Here is a 19807-nt window from a genome sequence, read left to right on the forward strand (position 1 = left end):
TTGGCTGTACCAATTTTTCTCTTTGTATAATGTGTGATGCACACGAGGAAGAGACCATCAGCCGTCTGCTCCTTACCTGTTCTAAGACTGCTCCACTTTGGAGTGAACTATGACTAGTGGAAATTATTCCAAATCTTGCTAACTTTAATCATGATCCAGCAGTATGGCTCCAACTGTTCTTCGGCATCGAACCTCATTCAGGGACACCTTTTGTGCCCCAAAAAATATTCCTTGCATAGTCTACGGATTAAGTACACTTCTGAACATCAACCATTTGTTGTTGATTACAAAAAAGTTTTCCAACCAGCTGCTAAATTTTGGTTCCTTGTTGGGGCAAATACGCCCTCTAGAATGCGCACACCCTTATACGTTATATGGAACCCACCTCAGCCTCATCATTATATGCTAAATACTGATGGGATAACTCGAATATTGCAGATGTTGGAAGAGTAATCAGGGATCACAATGGGATGTGGATCCTTGGCTTTGCTGCTACTGCAAATGTTATGACTGTTTTTTCATGTGGAATTAATATATTGTTCTTCAACTTGCTTTGGAATTTTACCTTACTCCTCTAGAAATTAATGTGGATACTACTGAAATTATCCAGCTATTAACTATTTCTCACATTTTTGGATCCACCTTCATCCCTGTTGGATGTTTTGAATGCTGATGCCCATGGTGTTGTGTCAGTTAGATGGGTAAATAGAAGTGTCTTAGGACCAGCTGCTGTGTCTAGTACTAGTTCAACTGCAAGTCTGTATTTTGGCAAGCCCACAACTGTCTTAGTTTACCTAATAGTAGTAGTTTAGCGCAAGTCTGTATGGTGGCAAGCCCACAACTGTCTTCTCTCTAGAAACCTTTTGGTTATCAAATATATCTTTTGAAAATTATCTTAAAACAGAAATTGGAATAAATAGAGTAACATATAACTTCTGAAATTTACTTTAATACTACTATAAATCACAATAATTAACATTAACAACTTCAAATATTTTTAAAATCATATAAAACTTTTGGTGACCTCTTAATTCATTCTATGGCACATAAACAGAAGCAAATGAAGTAACATATATTGGAGACGTGCTTGCAGTAAATGGAGTTGCTATTCTCAAATTCTACCGTTGGAGGATGAAAGGTTTTTGTCCAACTCCTACATGTATTCTAATAACTAGGAAAGGATAACAAAGTACAAAGAATTTGAGATCTTGCAAACCTAAAATGCAAAGCGATTTCCAGTACCATCAAGAAATCGATCTGTATGCCACCCTTTTGCTTGCAACTCAGCTAAAAATGGGGAGAATGTGGAATTCATTTTGTCATAAGCCTCTTGCAAGATATTTGCACTTGGTTCATGAACCAATTGTTCCATATCCGAAGCATAAGCAGCAACCAGCCAACCCCTCAAAGCATCTTCACCGGTTGCATTGTGCTCCAGGATCATATCAGTCCATCTACTTCCATGATTTAAAAGGAACTTCTCTTCTGGAAATGCTTCTTTAAATTGTTGCAGCTTTGAAGGCCTAACTACTTCATGCAGGGACCTTCCCACCTTAACCTTTCCAGCATCCTCTATCAGCCTTCCGGGAAACAAGAGATCTTCCCGATATCTTAAGTCAGCAGGACTTGAGATTTTTCCAGTCTAAAATATTATAGCAGAAAAACTTGGTTAATTGAGATGTGAATCGATCTAACTCACATTTGCAACTTTGGATATGTACCTTCACAAAATCAGCCACGATCATTGCAGTTCTCTGCGGATTTAATGTGTTGACAGGAGCAGCTCGCATTTCTTCACAGACACTGTAAACATGTATAACAGACAGCAACGGTGCAACAACCAACTGCAGGTATTCAATATTACCAGAATCACAAAGGACCCTATAATCTACTGGAACAACAAATTCAACTCTGCAAACCGGCATGTTTATCCAAATGAGAAGCAACTTCCTTGGATTCTCTACAAGATATTGGACCAAAAGTCCACATGGTCTTATTAACATGGTTTTATAAAAAGTGAGCTCAACAAGGGAGTAGAAGCTGAGGACCAATGGAACAGAAGTTCCTCTTATTTCAGTTAACCTGTCTGTTAAGGCGTGGAAAACAAATATACCAAGATTGTCTGTGGCTTCTTCCAAGTGGAGATGATTCTGGACATCTCGGGATACATGATTTTCTTGTACTTTTACCAGCTTAAGGTTTATAAGCACAACAAATGAAAACAAATTTATCTAGCGACAGAGAGAAACATACATCAGCAGAACAAGGTATACTTTACGCTGATGTAAGACCGACATCTCTGCATAGTTTATTTTATTTTATTTTATTGATCAGGTTTTGCATAGTGGATTTTATAGTAGCATAAAAGTTTGATCTCCTAGCTTAAACATGATTTGGAAGCACTGCAAATGGATTGAATCAGAAAAGAACAAATGTACAGTAATATCTTTTTTTTGATAATAGTAACTAAATGTACAGTAATATCTTGAATGTAAATAAAATAGTACCTTTCCCTGCATTGATGAACAAATAGTGGATGCTAAGTGAATTCCTGTTCCAAGCCCGAGAACATTAAAAAGAGTGGATATAGCCTCGCCTTTAGCAAACAGATCACTAAGATTGCCTTCTTTGCCAAATGAAGAATATATTGGCAATCTTGTTGCTCTAGCTGCAACAACTGCCATTCCCTGATAACTCCAAAGAAAAATAACTTCATTAACATTGCTGACTACAAATTTCTCACAGATCACATCACTGAAGATTTAGCTAATATACCAAATTTTTCATGCAAATAGACTTAAAAATATATCTTTCACAGAAAGAACAATTGAGTGTCCACTAATGCTCCAAAAGGAGAAATCACAAATCACTCCATCAAGGGAGATTATCATAAAAGAAACTGAAACCTTAGAGTGATTCGTTAACAATCCCTCTTTTGGTAGTTTAAAAATTTGTACCCAAATTTCTGAAAATACCAACTTCCTCTTTAGTAATATTTCAATTCTGTTATACTTCAAGTATATAGGGTACTGATGGTGTAAGGTGTAGATAAAATTAAATTCCTCAAAATATCTGCCTTTCTTGTATTTTCTCCTGCAAAATGAAAAGAAAAACAAAAGCTGCAAAGAAAGCTATTTTATTAGATAAGGAAAATCGGGAGGCTTTGGGAACAAAAAAATGGAAAATCATGTCTTCAGAGGAATAGAGTGAGTAACAAGAAATACATACTTCAAACAACATTGAATCAGGGTCATTCATAAGTTTATAGATCTCTAAAAATACTCAGTGAACCTCTAAAATTAGTAATCAGAGGAAAGTTACCTTTGCAAAATTGCCAAGGCCAGCAACTTCAAGAAATAAATGCGGGCATAAAGGAGACATAACTTCTAAACCAGTCCCAAAGTCATACAGAACATCAGCTGCAACATAGAAAGTTAGTATATTTTAAAACCTACCGTACAGTTAAACAGAGGAATGCAAGTATATAATCAAATTATGCAGTAACAACTCTTATTTATAAAGAAATAAAGAAGAATCATAGCATAGGACAGTGCTTCAGGAACATTGAATAAACCTAAAATTCTCCAACGTTTAGGCTCAGAATCCATCCTTGCACCTAAGTTGCTACATATGAGCTTTCCGACATGCTGCATACCATCTCTCAATATCTGTAAATAAACTAAACATTCATAAAATAGTCCCCTTAGAAGGAAGGGGACTGGACATAATACTTAAGGAGTCGTTTGTTTAATCTGTCTACTAGACAAAAGGCTTACCCAGCTCACTGCAGTTGCCTGAGCAGGGGTAGGACGCAAGCCTGCAGCAAATAGTAGTGACTGCAAAGAAGTAATATTCAGAAGTATCATCATTTTAATGGATTTATCATGTATTTATGCATTAAGAACAAAATCCTATGTCAAACAAGAATGCATATATCAATATAGTGTGTGTATGCTCTTGTTGAAGATAGTTTACTCTTAAAAGTTTTATGAAGTCAAATAAAGTTTTGCAGGCAGTGAGATGCTTCAGAGTTAGAAGACCTGAGTCGACAAAACTGATAATGCTGCACTTGTAAAGTGTTGTAGAGCTCGAAATTGTGTGTATCTCATATACCCCTCATTCACACTGCAGAAACAATCAAGAGCAGATATTTACATTACATATTCAAGAAGCTTGTGACCAATTAAAACTGTTGGGAAATCATTTCCAAGAAACTCACACCTATATGGATAGCCAGATGGGAAAAATTTATTCAGAAAGGATTCCATCAATCTCTGTGCAGCTGGTCTTGAGTCATCAACCATCTTGACCTGTAAAGAGTCATAGAAGTAAGTCTCTGTTTGGAAAACAAGCAATGTACTTTTGATATATTAACATGACATGGAAAACATAGTGCATCGTAATAAATCCCTATTTGAGAAGCAAGTGAAAGAACTTTTGATGTGTTAACATGACAAGGAAAACGTAGTACAGAGCGGCTAGTCTCTACATGAGAATGTATATACTACATGCAGTGAAACATGTAAGCATCAAGAAAAATTAACAGTAGTATAGAATAACATTCACTTGGACATTATATATACCAATTATATGCTAAAGATGTTTATAAACTCTCAAGAAAATGACTGTCACCTAGAGAAATGGCAGGGGGGAAACCAAACGCTAAAGGAGAAGTTAATGCCAAAGCACGAAATTATTGGGTGATTCAAACATATATGAAGGTATTACCTACATCTTTTGTTGGTAATTAACAATTTTATTAATTGTCAATACTTTGTACAAGGTATTACCTACATTATTGAACTACATCTGTCACAAGTGGTCATAAAGGTGAGAACAGGAAATACGAGGTATACTTGAAGTTTAGGAGCAGCACAATTAGACGACAATAGCATACCAAGTGTAATCCCACAGAGTAGAGACTGTCGAGGGTAGAGTGTACACAAACCTTATGCCTACCTTGGAGGCAGAATGCTTGTTTCCAATAGAGCCCCGGCTCAAGGAAAAACAATTCAAAGAAGTTTGAAAAAAAGAAATAATGACAGTGAAGGAGCCATGACAAAATACTATAAAAGCATGAGAAAACATTATGAACAGAAACTACAATAAAATAATATGATAAACAAATTAGAAGAAACAACAAATAGAAACTTAAGCAGTAATACTACGGCTACAAGTATGAAGGATAACCTATACAACACTTTACTACCTATTAACATGCTATCCTAATTCATGTCTCCATAAACTCCTAGCTAAGGTCATGTTCTTGATAAGCTAAAACAGAAACAGGTCCTGTCTAATTACCTCTTCTCTATACTTCTTCGGCCTACCTCTATCTCTCCTAAAATTATCCATAGTCAATCTCTCATACCTCCGCACTGGGCATCTGTGTCTCTCCTTTTCACATGCTCGAACCATCACAGTCTCAGTTCCCGCATCTTGGCCTCCACTGAAGTCACTCACCTTGCCCCGAATAAACTCATTTCAAATTATATTTCTCCTAGTTTGTCCAAATATCCATCGCAACATCCTCATTTACACAATTTTTAACTTCGGAACTTGATAGTTCTTTTCAGAGTGCAATTTTTTTTAATTAACTGGTAGTTAAATTTACCTGGTACCTTCTTCTTCTTTTTCGGGGAATGGTAACAATAATTTACTTGGTACCTGTTGAACAAGAAAAAAATTCAATTTCCAAACTTTTCCCCCTCACGTCCAACCCAATCCCATTAACTGCTTTCCCATGCGGTCAAATTTTGAAATAGGTGTGTTAGAGCATTAATTCGTTCTTGGTTAAGTTACCAAAAGTGTTTCGGGGGAAAAGTTAAACAACTACTTCTACTCAAAAGCACTTGCTTTTTTCCTAAAAGCCAGGTTAAACACCTCAACTCTCTAAAATAAGCACTTTTCTCTCCGATTAACTTGGCCAAATAAGTTACACGTACTACAATCAATGTAATGCAAACTGAAAAGGAGTATGTCTAGTACACTAAAACGATGAATTGAAGATAAAATTGGGGAAATCTTTAGCCAAAAATAGAAAAAAAAAGTAAGGAGAACTTACCGATAGCTTACCATCAGGTTGAAATTGGTATTGACGAGAAATTGAATTAGATATTTCAACCCACGAAATTGGTAGCTCAGGCGGCCGTTCATCTGATTCTTTTCTTTGCATCTTTATCTTATCCTACAGTACATTCATTCATTCATCCACAAATTTCAAAATCAAAAGGTATTAAATTGACTGACAACAAATGAAACACAAAAAATGAGTGAAAGATTACACGAAAAATAATTGGAAACTAGAAAAATCAAATGCTTTAACAATTTTTTTGAGCATTAAGTGAAGAACAAGTAGAAGATTAAAGAAGAGAATTACCAGTATTTGCATTGAGAGAGTTCCGCCGGGGAAAGTTGGGAGATAAGGAGAGAGCTGAAATACAATTTGGAAAACTAACCTCTACAGCCGGACAAAAATGGTCCCTTAGGTTCAAAATAATAGCTTTAGGACTCGTTTTATTTGAATACAAGTTATGATAGCATTAATTTTGATGAGATTAGTTATCTTATTGAGTGTTTGATTTATTGGATTCAAAATATTATACATTGCACATAAATTTCATAGTGTAAAATCTAAATTACATTATATCCCTACTTTTTTCTATTTTACAAAAATCCCTTAAAATAGAAGTCATCCGGATACATAAGTTTCATCTGTATACATTATATGTGATACATTGCAAAAGCTGGTAGTAGCACCTTTTAAGGAAAATAGTTGGTTGTTGCGCTTTATTAGGAAAATTAACCTAAAATTGATTTCATATCCCACAATTCATGCATAAGTGATTGTTATCAATCCATCACAATCTGTAACAGATTCATTTCTTTCAAAATTCAAATTTCCATCATCTCCATCAAGCCGCCATTACAGCCCAAATCGTGAAGAATTTAAATTAATCGACAATATTGGCTGATACAATATTAATATATATTGATTTTGTTGAGAGAATCAGAAATTTGGGTAAGCGAGATGAGTTATGAAAGTTACAAACGTGATGAAATTGTTGTTGGACAATCGATTTCATTTATGAATCTCAAAGCCGCCATTTCAATCGAGTTGGAGATAGATGAGATTAGGTAAATCTTGAAAATCAAATACATCGTCGAAGATAATAACTCATCTCCATTGAAAATTAAGTAATTAAAAAGGGATCATTGACAGGTGCTCAGGTCATCATCATGAATTATCCTGGTCCTATTGGAATTGGATATTCACTAGTGCTCGATTGCCACACGTCCCACATTGCTGTAAAGTTTGCTGAGATCTTGAACAACATTAACAAGTGCTTAGGTAAGGAACTCAAGAAGGAAGCGAAGTTCTTGAAGAATGGTGATGCTGGTATGGTTAAGTTGATTCCCACCAAGCCTATGGTTGTTGAGACATTTGCTGAGTACCCAACATTGGGTCGTTTTACCGTGAAAGACATGAGGCAAACTTTTAAACAAGATACATAAATAAACAATCAATACATTATTATTTATGTATCTCGTTTAAATTGATAAGTGTTGTATTTCTACTAGATACATTAAATAAGTAATTGTTGTCCATAAGATGTTAGGTTTGAGATCGATACATTACTTTGTGGTAGTTGCTACGTATTAGATACAATTAGTATAAATTCGAATTTACGTATCATGTCTAAAAAAATATGTATTTGTTCATGCAAGAATAAATTGTTGTGTATTCGATACATTATACCATGTATCAATTATATGATTTAGTAGATGTAATATTGTGTTCCATAAAATTGTGTATCTAACACATAATTTGTACAATTATGTTTGATAAAACGTTGTATTTGATATTAGCACTGTTTAAAAGACAGAATGTTATGTACATGATTCATTATGTTGTGTATCTAATACATGATTTAATACATGTATTAATGCGCTCCATATTTATTGTATCAGATACATAGCTGGAAGATCTTCACATTTTGCCTCAAACTAAACAAACTTTTGATAATAACATTTACGTATCACCATTTATGAATCTGATACATACTTGTGTGACACTTTAATGTATCATGTACTGTTTACAGATACATACCAACACCTAGATACATGATAAATGATACCTTTGGTAGAAGTTTTGTATCAAGTATCAAAACTAATTAAGTTTATGTATCAAAATTTGAATAAGATAGAAGATACATAGCAACACCTAGATACATGTTTAAATTAATAAGTTTTGTATTTATACTAGATACATTAAATAAATAATTATTGCCCATAAGATGTTCGATTTGAGATCGATACATTACTATGTGGTAGTTGCTATGTAATAGATACATTTAGTATAAATTCGAATTTACGTATCATATCTAAAATATTAGTGCGTGATACATTACTATTTGTGTATCTCGTTTAAATTGATAATACTGTATTTATACTAGATACATTAAATAAGTAATTGTTTCCCATAAGATGTTAGAATGTTAGATTTGAGATCGATACATTACCGTGTGATAGTTGCTATGTAATTGATACATTTAGTATAAATTCACATATCTAAAAAATAGTGCATGATACATTACTATTTATGTATCTCGTTTAAATTGATAGGTATTATATTGTTGCCCATTAGCAAACTGCAAGTTCAAGTATGAATCCACAGAGACCAAATACCCTTTCTAATCTAATCCCCACTTTAGCTTTATCATCACATGCTTTCCAGTCAAATTGATCAAAAAAGGCTTCAGATTAACTGGTATTGTCGCCATTGAACCTTTTCGAGGTTTAGGGTTTCACAGACGAGAAAAAAAACTGATTATTACCAAATAATAACTACTACTATTAGTTATTTTTTTCTTCTAATTTACGTTTTAGTGTTAAAAATTTGAAGTTCACTTATTTTATTTTATTATAAATTTTGGAGTATTTTTAAAAATAGGTAAAAGACTCATAAATATCTTTTTATTTTTTTTTGAAAAAAAAACTGATTTTGAATTTCAAACATGAATGAGAAAATAACTATCAAGATTCTGTGACTAAAAATAAGGAGAGATTTGTGGAGTGAAATAAGGAAGGGATAAATGTTGATTTTGGGAGTTAGGATTTATGTATCCAACAATTGGAGTTTTGGAGTAAAATAAGGGATTTTGGAAAATTTTAGAATTGGTAGGGAATAATGAGAATTATGGGGAAAAAAGGTGTGTATATAGGTAATTTATCCTAAATTTTAAGAACATATTGTTTGTTTACAAAAATACTCTTTCACTTTATTTAGTCTTTGTATTTTCTTTGCATGCTTTAGTTTTTTCATTTTGAAGAATAAAATTTTGATTTCATCTTATTTAGCTTGAATATTTCTGTATGTGCATTCTCATGATGGTATCATATGTATTTAAAAATTAAATTTTCTTCTTATTCAGCTTAAAAATAGAACTTCCATCTTAAGATTGTTAAAGTAAAAAAAGATTTATGAGAAATCAAAATATAAATAAACATAACAATGAGTCAAATAAATTCATAAATAAAAATTATATTTATATAGTGTAATTTTTTAATAGAAAAATATGAAGAATCATCATAAAAATAAGGAGTTGTGAATGTTATTATAAATGCTATAAAAATGATGTAAATATACATGAATGACAAAAGTGATGTGTAAATAGGGTTTAAAGGGATACTTTGTCACTTGCCTATTTTATCCCAAGATAAATTATCTTGAAATTACTATACCACACAAGGGGAGGAATAACTTATCCCGATAATAATTATTAATCTCAGGATAAGTTATTTCAAACATGACAATCAAACAACAAACTAGGTGCCACTATAATTTAATCTCAAGGCTATATGTTATTATCATTCACACCAAACGACCTCTTAAGTGTATATTTAACATTTTTGGTTGTTTAAATTTTTCATAAGTTAACAAAATGGGAAATGGGCATAGAATCCATGGTGAACTTATCTCGAAAAGTTGAATACACATTTAAGTTATTATTGTGATTATTACACATCTGTATTACTTAAAGGTGAATATATATCTAATATAATAAAAAGGAGAAACATAGATAAGATGTGACACATCTTTATGGCTTCTGGTGTAAACTTAAATAAAATAAGATTTCCGGCAAGTGTCCACTGTTTGATTTAATAGCAACTTGTAGCAAAACTTACTAGAAAGCTGAAATTGAAAGGATAAACAAAGAAAAGAAAATAGAAACAAGCCAAGTTCCAGAACCCTCTTCCTAGAAATGAAAAAAGACTTGGCATAAAACATAGCCTTGTTTGTACAACCTCTACTACTACATATACTACAGAATATTCCTTAGCCAGTGTTGAGTCTCGTCCTTGTATAAGAATTGACAATATATATCCATTGTCCTTTGCCTTTTAGGACCACAAAGTCCTCCAAATGATTTTGAGGGTGAATGGACCTAGAGCTTAATCCGAGAACTCCAGCCCATGCGCATGGTTCATGATGAATCCGAGATTTGGACTCATTTAGGGCTTTGTTTTGATAGTTTTGGTGTCCTCAAATGCTTAATTTATGCTATAAATTGATGTTAAAGCCTTGGTTTTCAGGTATGTGGACTAAGGAGCAAAGCAAGGACACTAACAGGCAAAAAGGAACAAAACAAGCTGAAGAAGTGGAGAAAAGCAATCCTGGTGATTGCCAGGATTGCCAAGCTCACTCGGCAAACCGCCAAGTGGCTCTTTAGACAGCCTAAAGTTTTAGTCTGTCAGCCCTGAAGGAAGAAACCAAGTCGGCAATAGAAATGGGCAGTCGGCAAATCGTCGATCGGTTCCACGATGACAAAATGGATCGCCCAAAGTTACAGGACTTGAGAATGCTGAGAACCAATGCAAAATGGCGATGGAAGAGAGCAAATGAAGGATCGCCGAACCACTCGGCGAGCCTGACTTACCTCGCCTAATTTGGCTTTTCAGGCCAAATTTTAGGCAACTATAAGTTGGATTTTAAATGTAATTTTGGAGAGTTCTCTCCCAGATATTACAGTTCCCATTCTAGACTTAGAGTTTTCTCGAGATTTTTGAGTTCTAATTGTACATTTTTGGAGGATTTGGAAAGTGGGTTTTTGAATTTTATCCTTGGAAATCATTGTAAAGGCTTGGAGACTCTTACCCATACCATGACTAGTGCATTTGGTAACCATTTCTCTGTTTTTATGATGTGTGGCTAAAACCCCAATTCTTGGGGTGTGATGTGATTATGGGTTGAATTAGCTTATAGGTATTGATTATTACTAATTTAAATGCTATATTGAAGTGGGTTTAATCATTAGCTATGTTTTTACCTATGAATTGTAGTTGCAAATGCAGTTCTAACTTTGAGTTCTTAGCTTGCTCGAGAAAGAGGTTTTTGAACCAAAGCTTCTGATTAATGGTTTGTAGGTATTGGATTAATGTGGGCTAAACTCGAAAGAGTGAATCCCAAGCCAAATACTACCTTGCTCGAGAGAGACGATGTATTAAGGTTGTAGGTTGTTCTTATTTGTTAAACTTGTTGATGTTCGAGAGAAATCACTTGAATCAAAGTAGTTGTTTGAGAGAAAGCTATTTCACTCATAGCCCAGCCTACCCACTGATATTTAGCTATTTATTAGTAGTTTCAATTACCCATATATCAAATTTGCCTATAATCGATCACATCCCGAGAATTCCTTTCTATATTGTTATTTCATCGCTGTTTGATTGCGTTATAACTGATAATTGTAAACCCAAACCCCCCATCTGACATTTGTTGTCACCACCTTTAACTTGTTTACATGTCTCGACAATTTCTATTCCTATAACTATTTAGACCACATTTATACTTCATAACTGAATTTGAACACGTATCGCTCCCTGTGGGTTCGACCCCAACTCTTCGTTGAGTTTTATACGGCTTAACGATCGTTTGCACCTAGAATTGGATGAGGTGTGCTTAAAAAGTTAATCAAAATGGCGCCGCTGCCGGGGAGTGGTGTTGTTTGAAATTTTTTTATTGAAGTTGAATTGTGATCTTTTTGGTTGTAGTTGAATCGACTTACTTTAATTTTTGTTTTGTGTTTCTTGTGTTGAACAGAGGAAGAGATGAGCCTAAACGGGAGTAATGGTAGCCAAGTGGGCCACCAAGATGATATTGGGACCTTAATGATGTAAATGACCCAAATGTGAACGACCCAATTCCATTGGGTGGTGTTGGTGCAATACGTCTACCTCCAATTAAAGGGAATGCCATCTTCCATGTTACAAACACAATGCTACAACTCTTCTAAATGAAGGGATTATATGGAGGATTAGCTCACGAAGACCCACATGAGCATATTCGGAACTTCGTTGATGTTTGTGGTCCGTTCTCATTCAAGAACGTATCACAAGAATCAGTCCGTCTTAGGTTGTTCCCATTCTCTTTGATGGGTAAGGCTAGTAAATGGTTGGCTGAGTTGTGAAGAAATTCCATCACCTCTTGGAATAAGCTTACTATAACATTCCATGTGAGATTCTTTCCCCCATCAAGAATGATGACCCTTAGGGATAGTATCCAAGGTTTCAAGCGCTTGGAAGGTGAACCTATCCATGAGACGTGACTGAGGTTTAAGAAGTTGGTACTTCAATGCCCAACCCATGGGCTGCCAAATCATATATTGCAGCAGTACTTCTATAGGAGCATTGACTCGGTGAACAAAGGAGTTGCTGATCAACTTGTTCCCGGTGGTATAATACAACAACCCTATGAAGTAGCGTCTCAGCTCCTTGATGGTATGACCAAGATCAATAGGGCATAGTACACTCATGAAGACCAAGTATCTCTCATTTTTAGAATGACAAAAGAGCAGATCGAAGAGGATCAAGAGAGAGACCAAAACATGGCCAAAATGATGACCAAACTGGATCTATTGGCGAAAAATGTGATGGGTAGTGGTATGAAGAGTGTTAATGCATGTCGTGGGTGTTGGTAGAGTAATCCCCGAAGAAGCTTAGTTTGAAGCGTTGTACAATGAGAAAGTGAACTTCCTAGCTAATCAAGGAGGAGGTTATCGTGCAAACTATCCAAGGCCGGGTGGAAATCTGGGTTGGAATAGAGACGAGGGATGAAGAGACTGTGACAGAGAATGGCGTGATCATAATGCCACTTGGAAGGAAAGAGAGGGTGACAAGGACAAGTACGTCCCACCTCATGAGCGACAAAAGCCCAAGGAGTCTGAAAATGTCTGTACAAAAGACATGCTCTCATGTATTCTCAATAAAGTTGAAGGGTCAGACAAAGTGTTAAATGAGATGAATGAGGATGTCTCTACACTTAGACGGTCACCTCCCATTCTGTGTCAATCAAGCAGTTGGAGACCCAAATGGATCAAGTTTCTTCTCATTTGAACCCAAGGCCAAAAGGGGGCTTGCCAAGTGATACCTTGGCGAACCCGAAGAATGATCCTTGAAAGGGTACTTTCGTCGTGCCACGACATTAACTAAGGTACTTCTTGGGAGGCAACCCAAGTTTTTAATGCTTTAGTGTTTGATTTTAAATAACGGGTGTTGATTGTGCAGGTTGAAAAGTGAAGAGTGTTGGAGAATGACTAGTTTGGCAAGCCAAAGTCCAGTCGGTGACACACTGAATAGGTCGGCGAGCCCCAACTTGGACCGTCGTTGGAACCACCAAGCTTGAAGGGGAACTCTATAAAACTCGGCGGGCTATATGCTCAATCGGCGACTCACCGAACAGGTCGGCGAGCCTAATTTTGTCCGCCGTTTGAACCCCTAAATTGCTAGGAGTCCTATAAAACTCGGTGAGGTAAAATACCACTCGACGCATCGCCGAATGGTTCGGCGAGCACGACTTACTCCGCCGAAGGTGCCGCTAACTGAAAGGTTTTAAAGGCAAAACTGTTTAAAATTTCAAAATCCTTCATCTTCTCTCATTTTTAACTCTCGTACCCTCTCACCCAACTTTAGGTTTTGCTTATTTCCTTGTTCTTACCCATTTTTTGTGTGAAATCATTGCTCAGAATTGTGGAACTTTGCCGCCTAGCTATTCAAAATTAAAATTCGACATAAAGGTTGGTTTTCCAAACCATGTACTTGAAATTTATTGTTGAAATCAAATGCAATAAGTAACTTTGTTGTTGTTTGTGTTGGGTAATTGTTATAATCGTGTTTAAGTGTTGGTTAGCCTGTAATGAATTGAAATGTGTGCCAAAGTGCTTTAAATTGAATGATTTTCGTGTTCTTGCTTGTAAAATCGAGTCTAAATTGTTAGGTTGCGGTGTTAATGTGTTGGGTATAGTGGGGTGAAGTCTAAGTAACCCCGAATTGTGCTAAATGACGTAATTTGCCTAATGATGGAGCGTTTGATGTCATTCTTAAGGGCATAAGTCGTCAAATGGCCAATTTTGGCCAAATCAGGAGAAGTTTGAGTACCTCAAGGGCATGGGTAGTATGGGTCTAGCCTTAATTTGAGGGTGTATGTGTTTAATGTTGAATTCGGGGGTTGCAGGATTGATTTTGAGAAATGGGGTTGAAAACTGGCACGTTGGACCATTTGGCGAGTTAAGTCTAGCTCTGCTTCTATTGATGCCCTTACAACAAGGATAAATGTGTGTAAGAGAGGCCAGGGAGCTACTCATGAGGTGACGACCTTAAAGGCCGCGATTGCTGAGTTGAGGGAAGATGTGGACCAGCTGAAGTCTAGTGATATGTCACTGATTTTTGGGACGGTGGAGATCCCTGATGACCCGAGCACAAATATTCCAGCTCATTCTGAAATGCCTCCAGCTACCACCGAAAATGAGGTTAGAGCTGATGATGTGGCTATTGAGTCTGAGGATGAGACTGATGAGGAGCAACTAGGTGTTCAGGAGGGGACTATTTTTGAGGGACTGACTGACTTGGAGGAGGCTATGGTAGATTCAGCTGTTCAGACCTTATTGAAGGATACAACCATGGTAGGCTCCAATGGAGCAAAGGCTAATGAGATACCGGGCACTAGTCCCCAACCTGAGAGTGTGACACTGGGCACTGATGCCCAGACAGATGGAGTGACTGAGATGCAGACTTCACCCAGGCTTATCTTGGCAATATGACTTTTTACCTCCCTCTCTGTTGTTTTATTGACTATTCTATTGTTTTAGTTGCATTTGAGGACAACTGCTTATTTTTGTTGGGTGGGGTGAGGTATTTCCATACCTACCTCTTGTCTTGTGATTGTTTTGTGAATATTGGGCTTTGATATATATTTCTTGGTTGTTGAATTGTGTTGTGGATCTTTTAGCTTGTGGCCCATTGTTTTGAATGAAATTGGTTTTGAACACCTAAATTAAAAAAAAATTGCCATCTCTTTTGTGTGTGATTGTGGCTGTTCTTGTGCAAATTTGAGTTCAATTGTGATCAATACCAATGACTTGAATAGTGCTCCTAATTGAACAAAAGGAATGTGCGGCTACGATGAGGCAAACGAGTTACATAGGCAATATGTGAACTTTTAGCATCTCGTTGTGACTAGCCGATTGTAGAATGAGTCTCTTGTGATGAGCATTGCACACTAGCTAGAAAGTGTGGAGTCTTGTTTGATATTGGTACCAATGCCTTGTGTGATGATATTACTTTGAACATTGTGTGTGATGACACCTAGAATTTTCCCCGTTGGTCTGGTTGATTGAGTTATGCAAGCACTTGAAATGATCTTATGCAAGAATTTTGAAGAGTGAACCAACTTGACAATATACCTCTTTTGTGGCCAACCTTGTGAGATGTGTGAACCTTGCTTGGCACCTTTTGAGCCTTACCCTTTTCTTGGAAGAAACTTGATCAATTGTGACCTTTCTTTATCCATTCACCCATAACTTTCATGAAGTATGGTTTGGTTGAATAGCCAACATAGGCCAAAGCCTAAGCTGGGGGTGTGGTGAAAAGAGAAGGAAAGTCAAGAAGTGTGAGAAATCCCCCTTTGTGTGATTGCTTTGAAAAAGATTGAACCCCTCTATGTACAAAAAAAGAGAAAAGGAAATGAAAAAGAAGAAAGAAAAGAAAAATACCAAAAAAGTTGTGAAATAAAGTAGTGAATATTACAAAAGAAATGGGGTATCCGGTGGTTCATATGAAGTTGAATAATGGGACGGATTTTGAGCATGTTTGAAATGATAAAGAAAAGGAAGAAAATGATGTTCAGACCATACTTCATGAAGGTAGAAGCCCCTAAGCCTAAATGACCATACCTTTACACTCAACCCCGTTACAAGCCTTGAAAAGACCTTTGTGATCTTGAGTGAGCTATGTTGATCAGAAAATAAGGGTAAACCTATGGGTAAAGTCATGCATGTGTCCATCTTTGTGAGTGTGAGAGTTGTATGTGATTCCGGGACTTTAATTTTGTTGAGAAATTATGTGTGAATATGGAATCATCTTTGTTGTGACAACATTTGAGTGCCTTTGTTGAGCTTGAACTTGCATTTGAAGCAAGTATTGTGAACTTGAGCTTCTTTGATAATGGTGAGTCACAATTTGAATCTTTGAGTGCACAATTGATCATAGTATAAGTAATTTGAACCTTGTTGTGTGCATTTATGTTGAGTCTTATGCAGCACCATTTGTAGACATCCTTATTGAATTGCTGATCTTGAATTTTACTTGAGGACAAACAAAAGTTTAAGTTGGGGGTGTTGATGAGTCCAAGATTTGGACTCATTTAGGGTTTTGTTTTTATAGTTTTAGTGTCCTCAAATGCCTAATTTATGCTATAAACTGATGTTAAAGCCTTGATTTTTAGGTATGTGGACTAAGGAGCAAACCAAGGACACTAACAGGCAAAAAGGAACAAAACAAGCTGAAAAAGTGGAGAAAAGCAATCTTGGTGATCGCCAAGACCACTCGATGAACCGCCGAGTGGCTCTTTAGACCACCTAAAGTTCTAGTGTGCCAACCCTGAAGGAAGAAACCAAGTCGGCGACAGAAATGGGCAGTCGGCGAATCACCGATCGGTTCCATGATGAAAAAATGGATTACCCAAAGTTACAAGACTTGAGGATGCTGAGAACCAATGCAAAATGGCGATGGAAGAGAGCAAAGGGCGGATCGCTGAACCATTTGGCGAGCCCGACTTACCTCGCCTAATGGATTTGCAAGCCAAATTTTGGGTAACTATATATTGGATTTTAAATGTAATTTTGGAGAGTTCTCTCTTAGATATTACAGTTCCCATTCTATACTTAGAGTTTTCTCGAGATTTTTGAGTTCGAATTGTACAATTTTGGAGGATTTGGAAAGTGGGTTTTTGAATTTCATCCTTGGAAATCATTGTAAAGATTTGGAGACTCTTGCCCATACCATGGCTAATGCATATGGTAACCGTTTCTCTGTTTTTATGATGTGTGGCTAAAACCCCAATTCTTGGGGTGTGATTATGTGATTATGGGTTGAATTAGCTTATAGGTATTGATTATTACCAATTTAAATGCTATATTGAAGTGGGTTTAATCATTAGCTGTGTTTTTACCTATGAATTGTAGTTGCAAATGCAGTTCTAACTTTGAGTTCTTAGCTTGCTCGAGAAAGAGGTTTTTGAACCAAAGTTTCTGATTAATGGTTTGTAGGTATTGGGTTAATGTGGGTTCAGCTCGAAAGAGTGAATCCCAAGCCAAATACTACCCATCTTCCTCGAGAGAGAGGATGTATTAAGGTTGTGGGTTGTTCTTATTTGTTAAACTTGTTGATGTTTGAGAGAAATTACTTGAATCGAAGTAGTATTTTGAGAGAAAGCTATTTCACTCATAGCCCAGCCTACCCACTGATATTTAGCTATTTATTAGTAGTTTCAATTACCCATATAGCGAAATTTGCCTATAATCGATCACAACCTGAGAATTCCTTTCTATATTGTTATTTCACCGTTGTTTGATTGCGTTATAGCTGATAATTGCAAACCAACCCCCCCNCGAAATAGCCAGGTCTGAACTGGTATGCTTTAATTGTATTTGAGTTGACGGAATTGTATGCAGCTGGTTCTGAGGAGCAATCTGGATCAGTTTGTCTACATTCCACTGCCCATTTGCCATAAAATCAGCAATAGTTTCATTGTCGAGTCTGTGGCTAGTAGTAGTGAATTGCGCCAAAGGTCCTACTCCTAACCAGTTGTCCCACCAAAATGAACAAGAACCATTTCTAATTTTCCATTGGATATGATTTTCCACCTTATGTTTGTTCCTCATAAGCATCTTCCATGCTTGACACTCTCCCGTATTCCATTTTTGCATATGGGATTTGATCTTTGGTAATATTTTGCTCTTAGAAATCTCCCCAAAGAGTTTGCTTGGTTCTAAAGATCCACCAGTGTTTGAATTGGAAAGCTTGACAAATATCGCTCATTTTCTTTACTCCAATTCCTCCTTCATCATAAGGAAAACTGATATTCTTCCATGACGACTAATGATATTTTTTCTTGTCATCCCTCCATCCCCAAAAAAGTCAGCCAAGATACCTTAAATCTGCTTAAGTGTAATAGAGGGGGGTGAAATGGTAGAAAGAATATGAATAGGCATGGATTGTAGAGCATGCTTAATCAAGGTGGCTTTGCCCCCATAACTTAGCATCTTAGATTGCCAGCCAGTGATTCTATTCACTATCTTGTTGATGAGATCAGAAAAATAAATAAGTGTAGGCTTTCCAATGAAGAGTGGACAGCCTAGATATGTAATAGGAGCCTCTTTTTGATGAAATCCAGTGTACCTTTTCATTCTATCACAAGTAGTTCTGAAGGCATTAGGGTGGAGCAAAACCTGACTCTTGGCTTTGTTGATGAGTTGACCAGAGATCCTTTCATATGTAGCCAACGTCTGCATGATGAGCTTGAGAGAATCCTTTCTCCCAGAACTGAAAATTATGATATCATCCGCAAAACTCAAGTGGTTAATCTGAGGTCCTGTCATTTCCATATAAAATCCATGATATAGAGGATGTTGGTGGAGTCTTTTTAATGATCTAGATAAAACCTCACCACCTAAAATAAATAGGGTTGGGGAAAAAGGATCACATTGTTTAAGGCCTCTAGTTGAATGGAAAAAACCATATCTTCTGCCAGTAAGAATGATAGAGTACCAATTGTTGGCCATAATTCTCCAGATCATGTCAATGAAAACCTTCTCAAAACCCATTTTTCTCGAGATCAAACAAATATATGACCAAAAACCCTGTCATAGGCTTTCACCATATCAAGTTTGATCACCATATTACTTCTAATGGTAGGTTTCTTAATTTTATGGATAACTTCTTGAGCTAACATAATGTTCTCTGATATGCTCCTGCCTTTGACAAAGCCTGATTGATTTGGAGAAATCAAACTAAGCAATATAGGAGCTAATCTGAGGCATAAAAGCTTAAAAATAATCTTGGTAATGAAGTTACTCAAGCTGATGGGCCAGAATTCATTGAGTCTGTTAGGGTTCTTCACTTTGGGAAGGAGGACAAGACATGCATGTGAAAAATATTTTGGAATCATCTGGCCATTGAAAAAGGCAAGAATCACATCCATCAAGTCATTTTTGATAATATTCCAGCATTTCTGGAAGAAATAACCATTCATACCATCCGGCCCTGCAGCTGAATTGGGATTCATAGAATAAACTACCTCTTTAAGCTCATCAATGGTAGGAAGTTCCTTCAGTCTGTCATTGTGTTGTTGGCTGATCATTCTTGGAATACAGTTCATGGGAGTTTCATCAACCAATTTTTCCTCTCCTGTGTAGATATGTTGAAAGTTATCGCATGAAGCCTGTGTTATATGTTCATCTCCTTGTATCCATTC

General features: G+C 36.3%; 3 protein-coding genes across 7 annotated transcripts; 1 reads left to right on the forward strand and 2 right to left on the reverse strand.

Moving 5' to 3' along the window:
* Positions 1-1053: 1053 nt before the first annotated feature.
* LOC125867131 (protein root UVB sensitive 2, chloroplastic) lies at positions 1054-6488 on the reverse strand. 5 transcript variants are annotated; one of them, XM_049547562.1, is made up of 10 exons: positions 6380-6488; positions 6076-6187; positions 4222-4310; positions 4041-4125; positions 3777-3836; positions 3575-3668; positions 3322-3419; positions 2508-2687; positions 1722-1844; positions 1054-1642 (listed from the first exon to the last, which is right to left on the reverse strand). In XM_049547562.1, the coding sequence occupies exons 2-10, from the start codon at positions 6154-6156 to the stop codon at positions 1217-1219; spliced, it is 1236 nt and encodes a 411-aa protein (XP_049403519.1). In that variant the 5' UTR covers positions 6157-6187; positions 6380-6488; the 3' UTR covers positions 1054-1216. The 5 variants fall into 5 exon arrangements, with proteins under 5 accessions (XP_049403519.1, XP_049403515.1, XP_049403520.1 ...); XM_049547558.1 differs by having other exon boundaries at positions 6065-6187; XM_049547563.1 differs by having other exon boundaries at positions 6076-6175; positions 6380-6459.
* Positions 6489-7230: 742 nt separating this feature from the next.
* On the forward strand, positions 7231-11952 carry LOC125867143 (elongation factor 1-alpha-like). Its single transcript, XM_049547577.1, has 2 exons — positions 7231-7496; positions 11943-11952. Exons 1-2 carry the CDS (start codon positions 7240-7242, stop codon positions 11950-11952), a joined length of 267 nt encoding a protein of 88 aa, XP_049403534.1. The 5' UTR covers positions 7231-7239.
* Positions 11953-18485: 6533 nt separating this feature from the next.
* On the reverse strand, positions 18486-18932 carry LOC125868592 (uncharacterized). The gene has a single exon (XM_049549218.1). The coding sequence runs from the start codon at positions 18930-18932 to the stop codon at positions 18486-18488; it is 447 nt and encodes a 148-aa protein (XP_049405175.1).
* Positions 18933-19807: the final 875 nt, after the last annotated feature.

Source organism: Solanum stenotomum, chromosome 6, assembly GCF_019186545.1.
Source record: "Solanum stenotomum isolate F172 chromosome 6, ASM1918654v1, whole genome shotgun sequence".
Classification (NCBI taxonomy): Eukaryota; Viridiplantae; Streptophyta; class Magnoliopsida; order Solanales; family Solanaceae; genus Solanum; species Solanum stenotomum.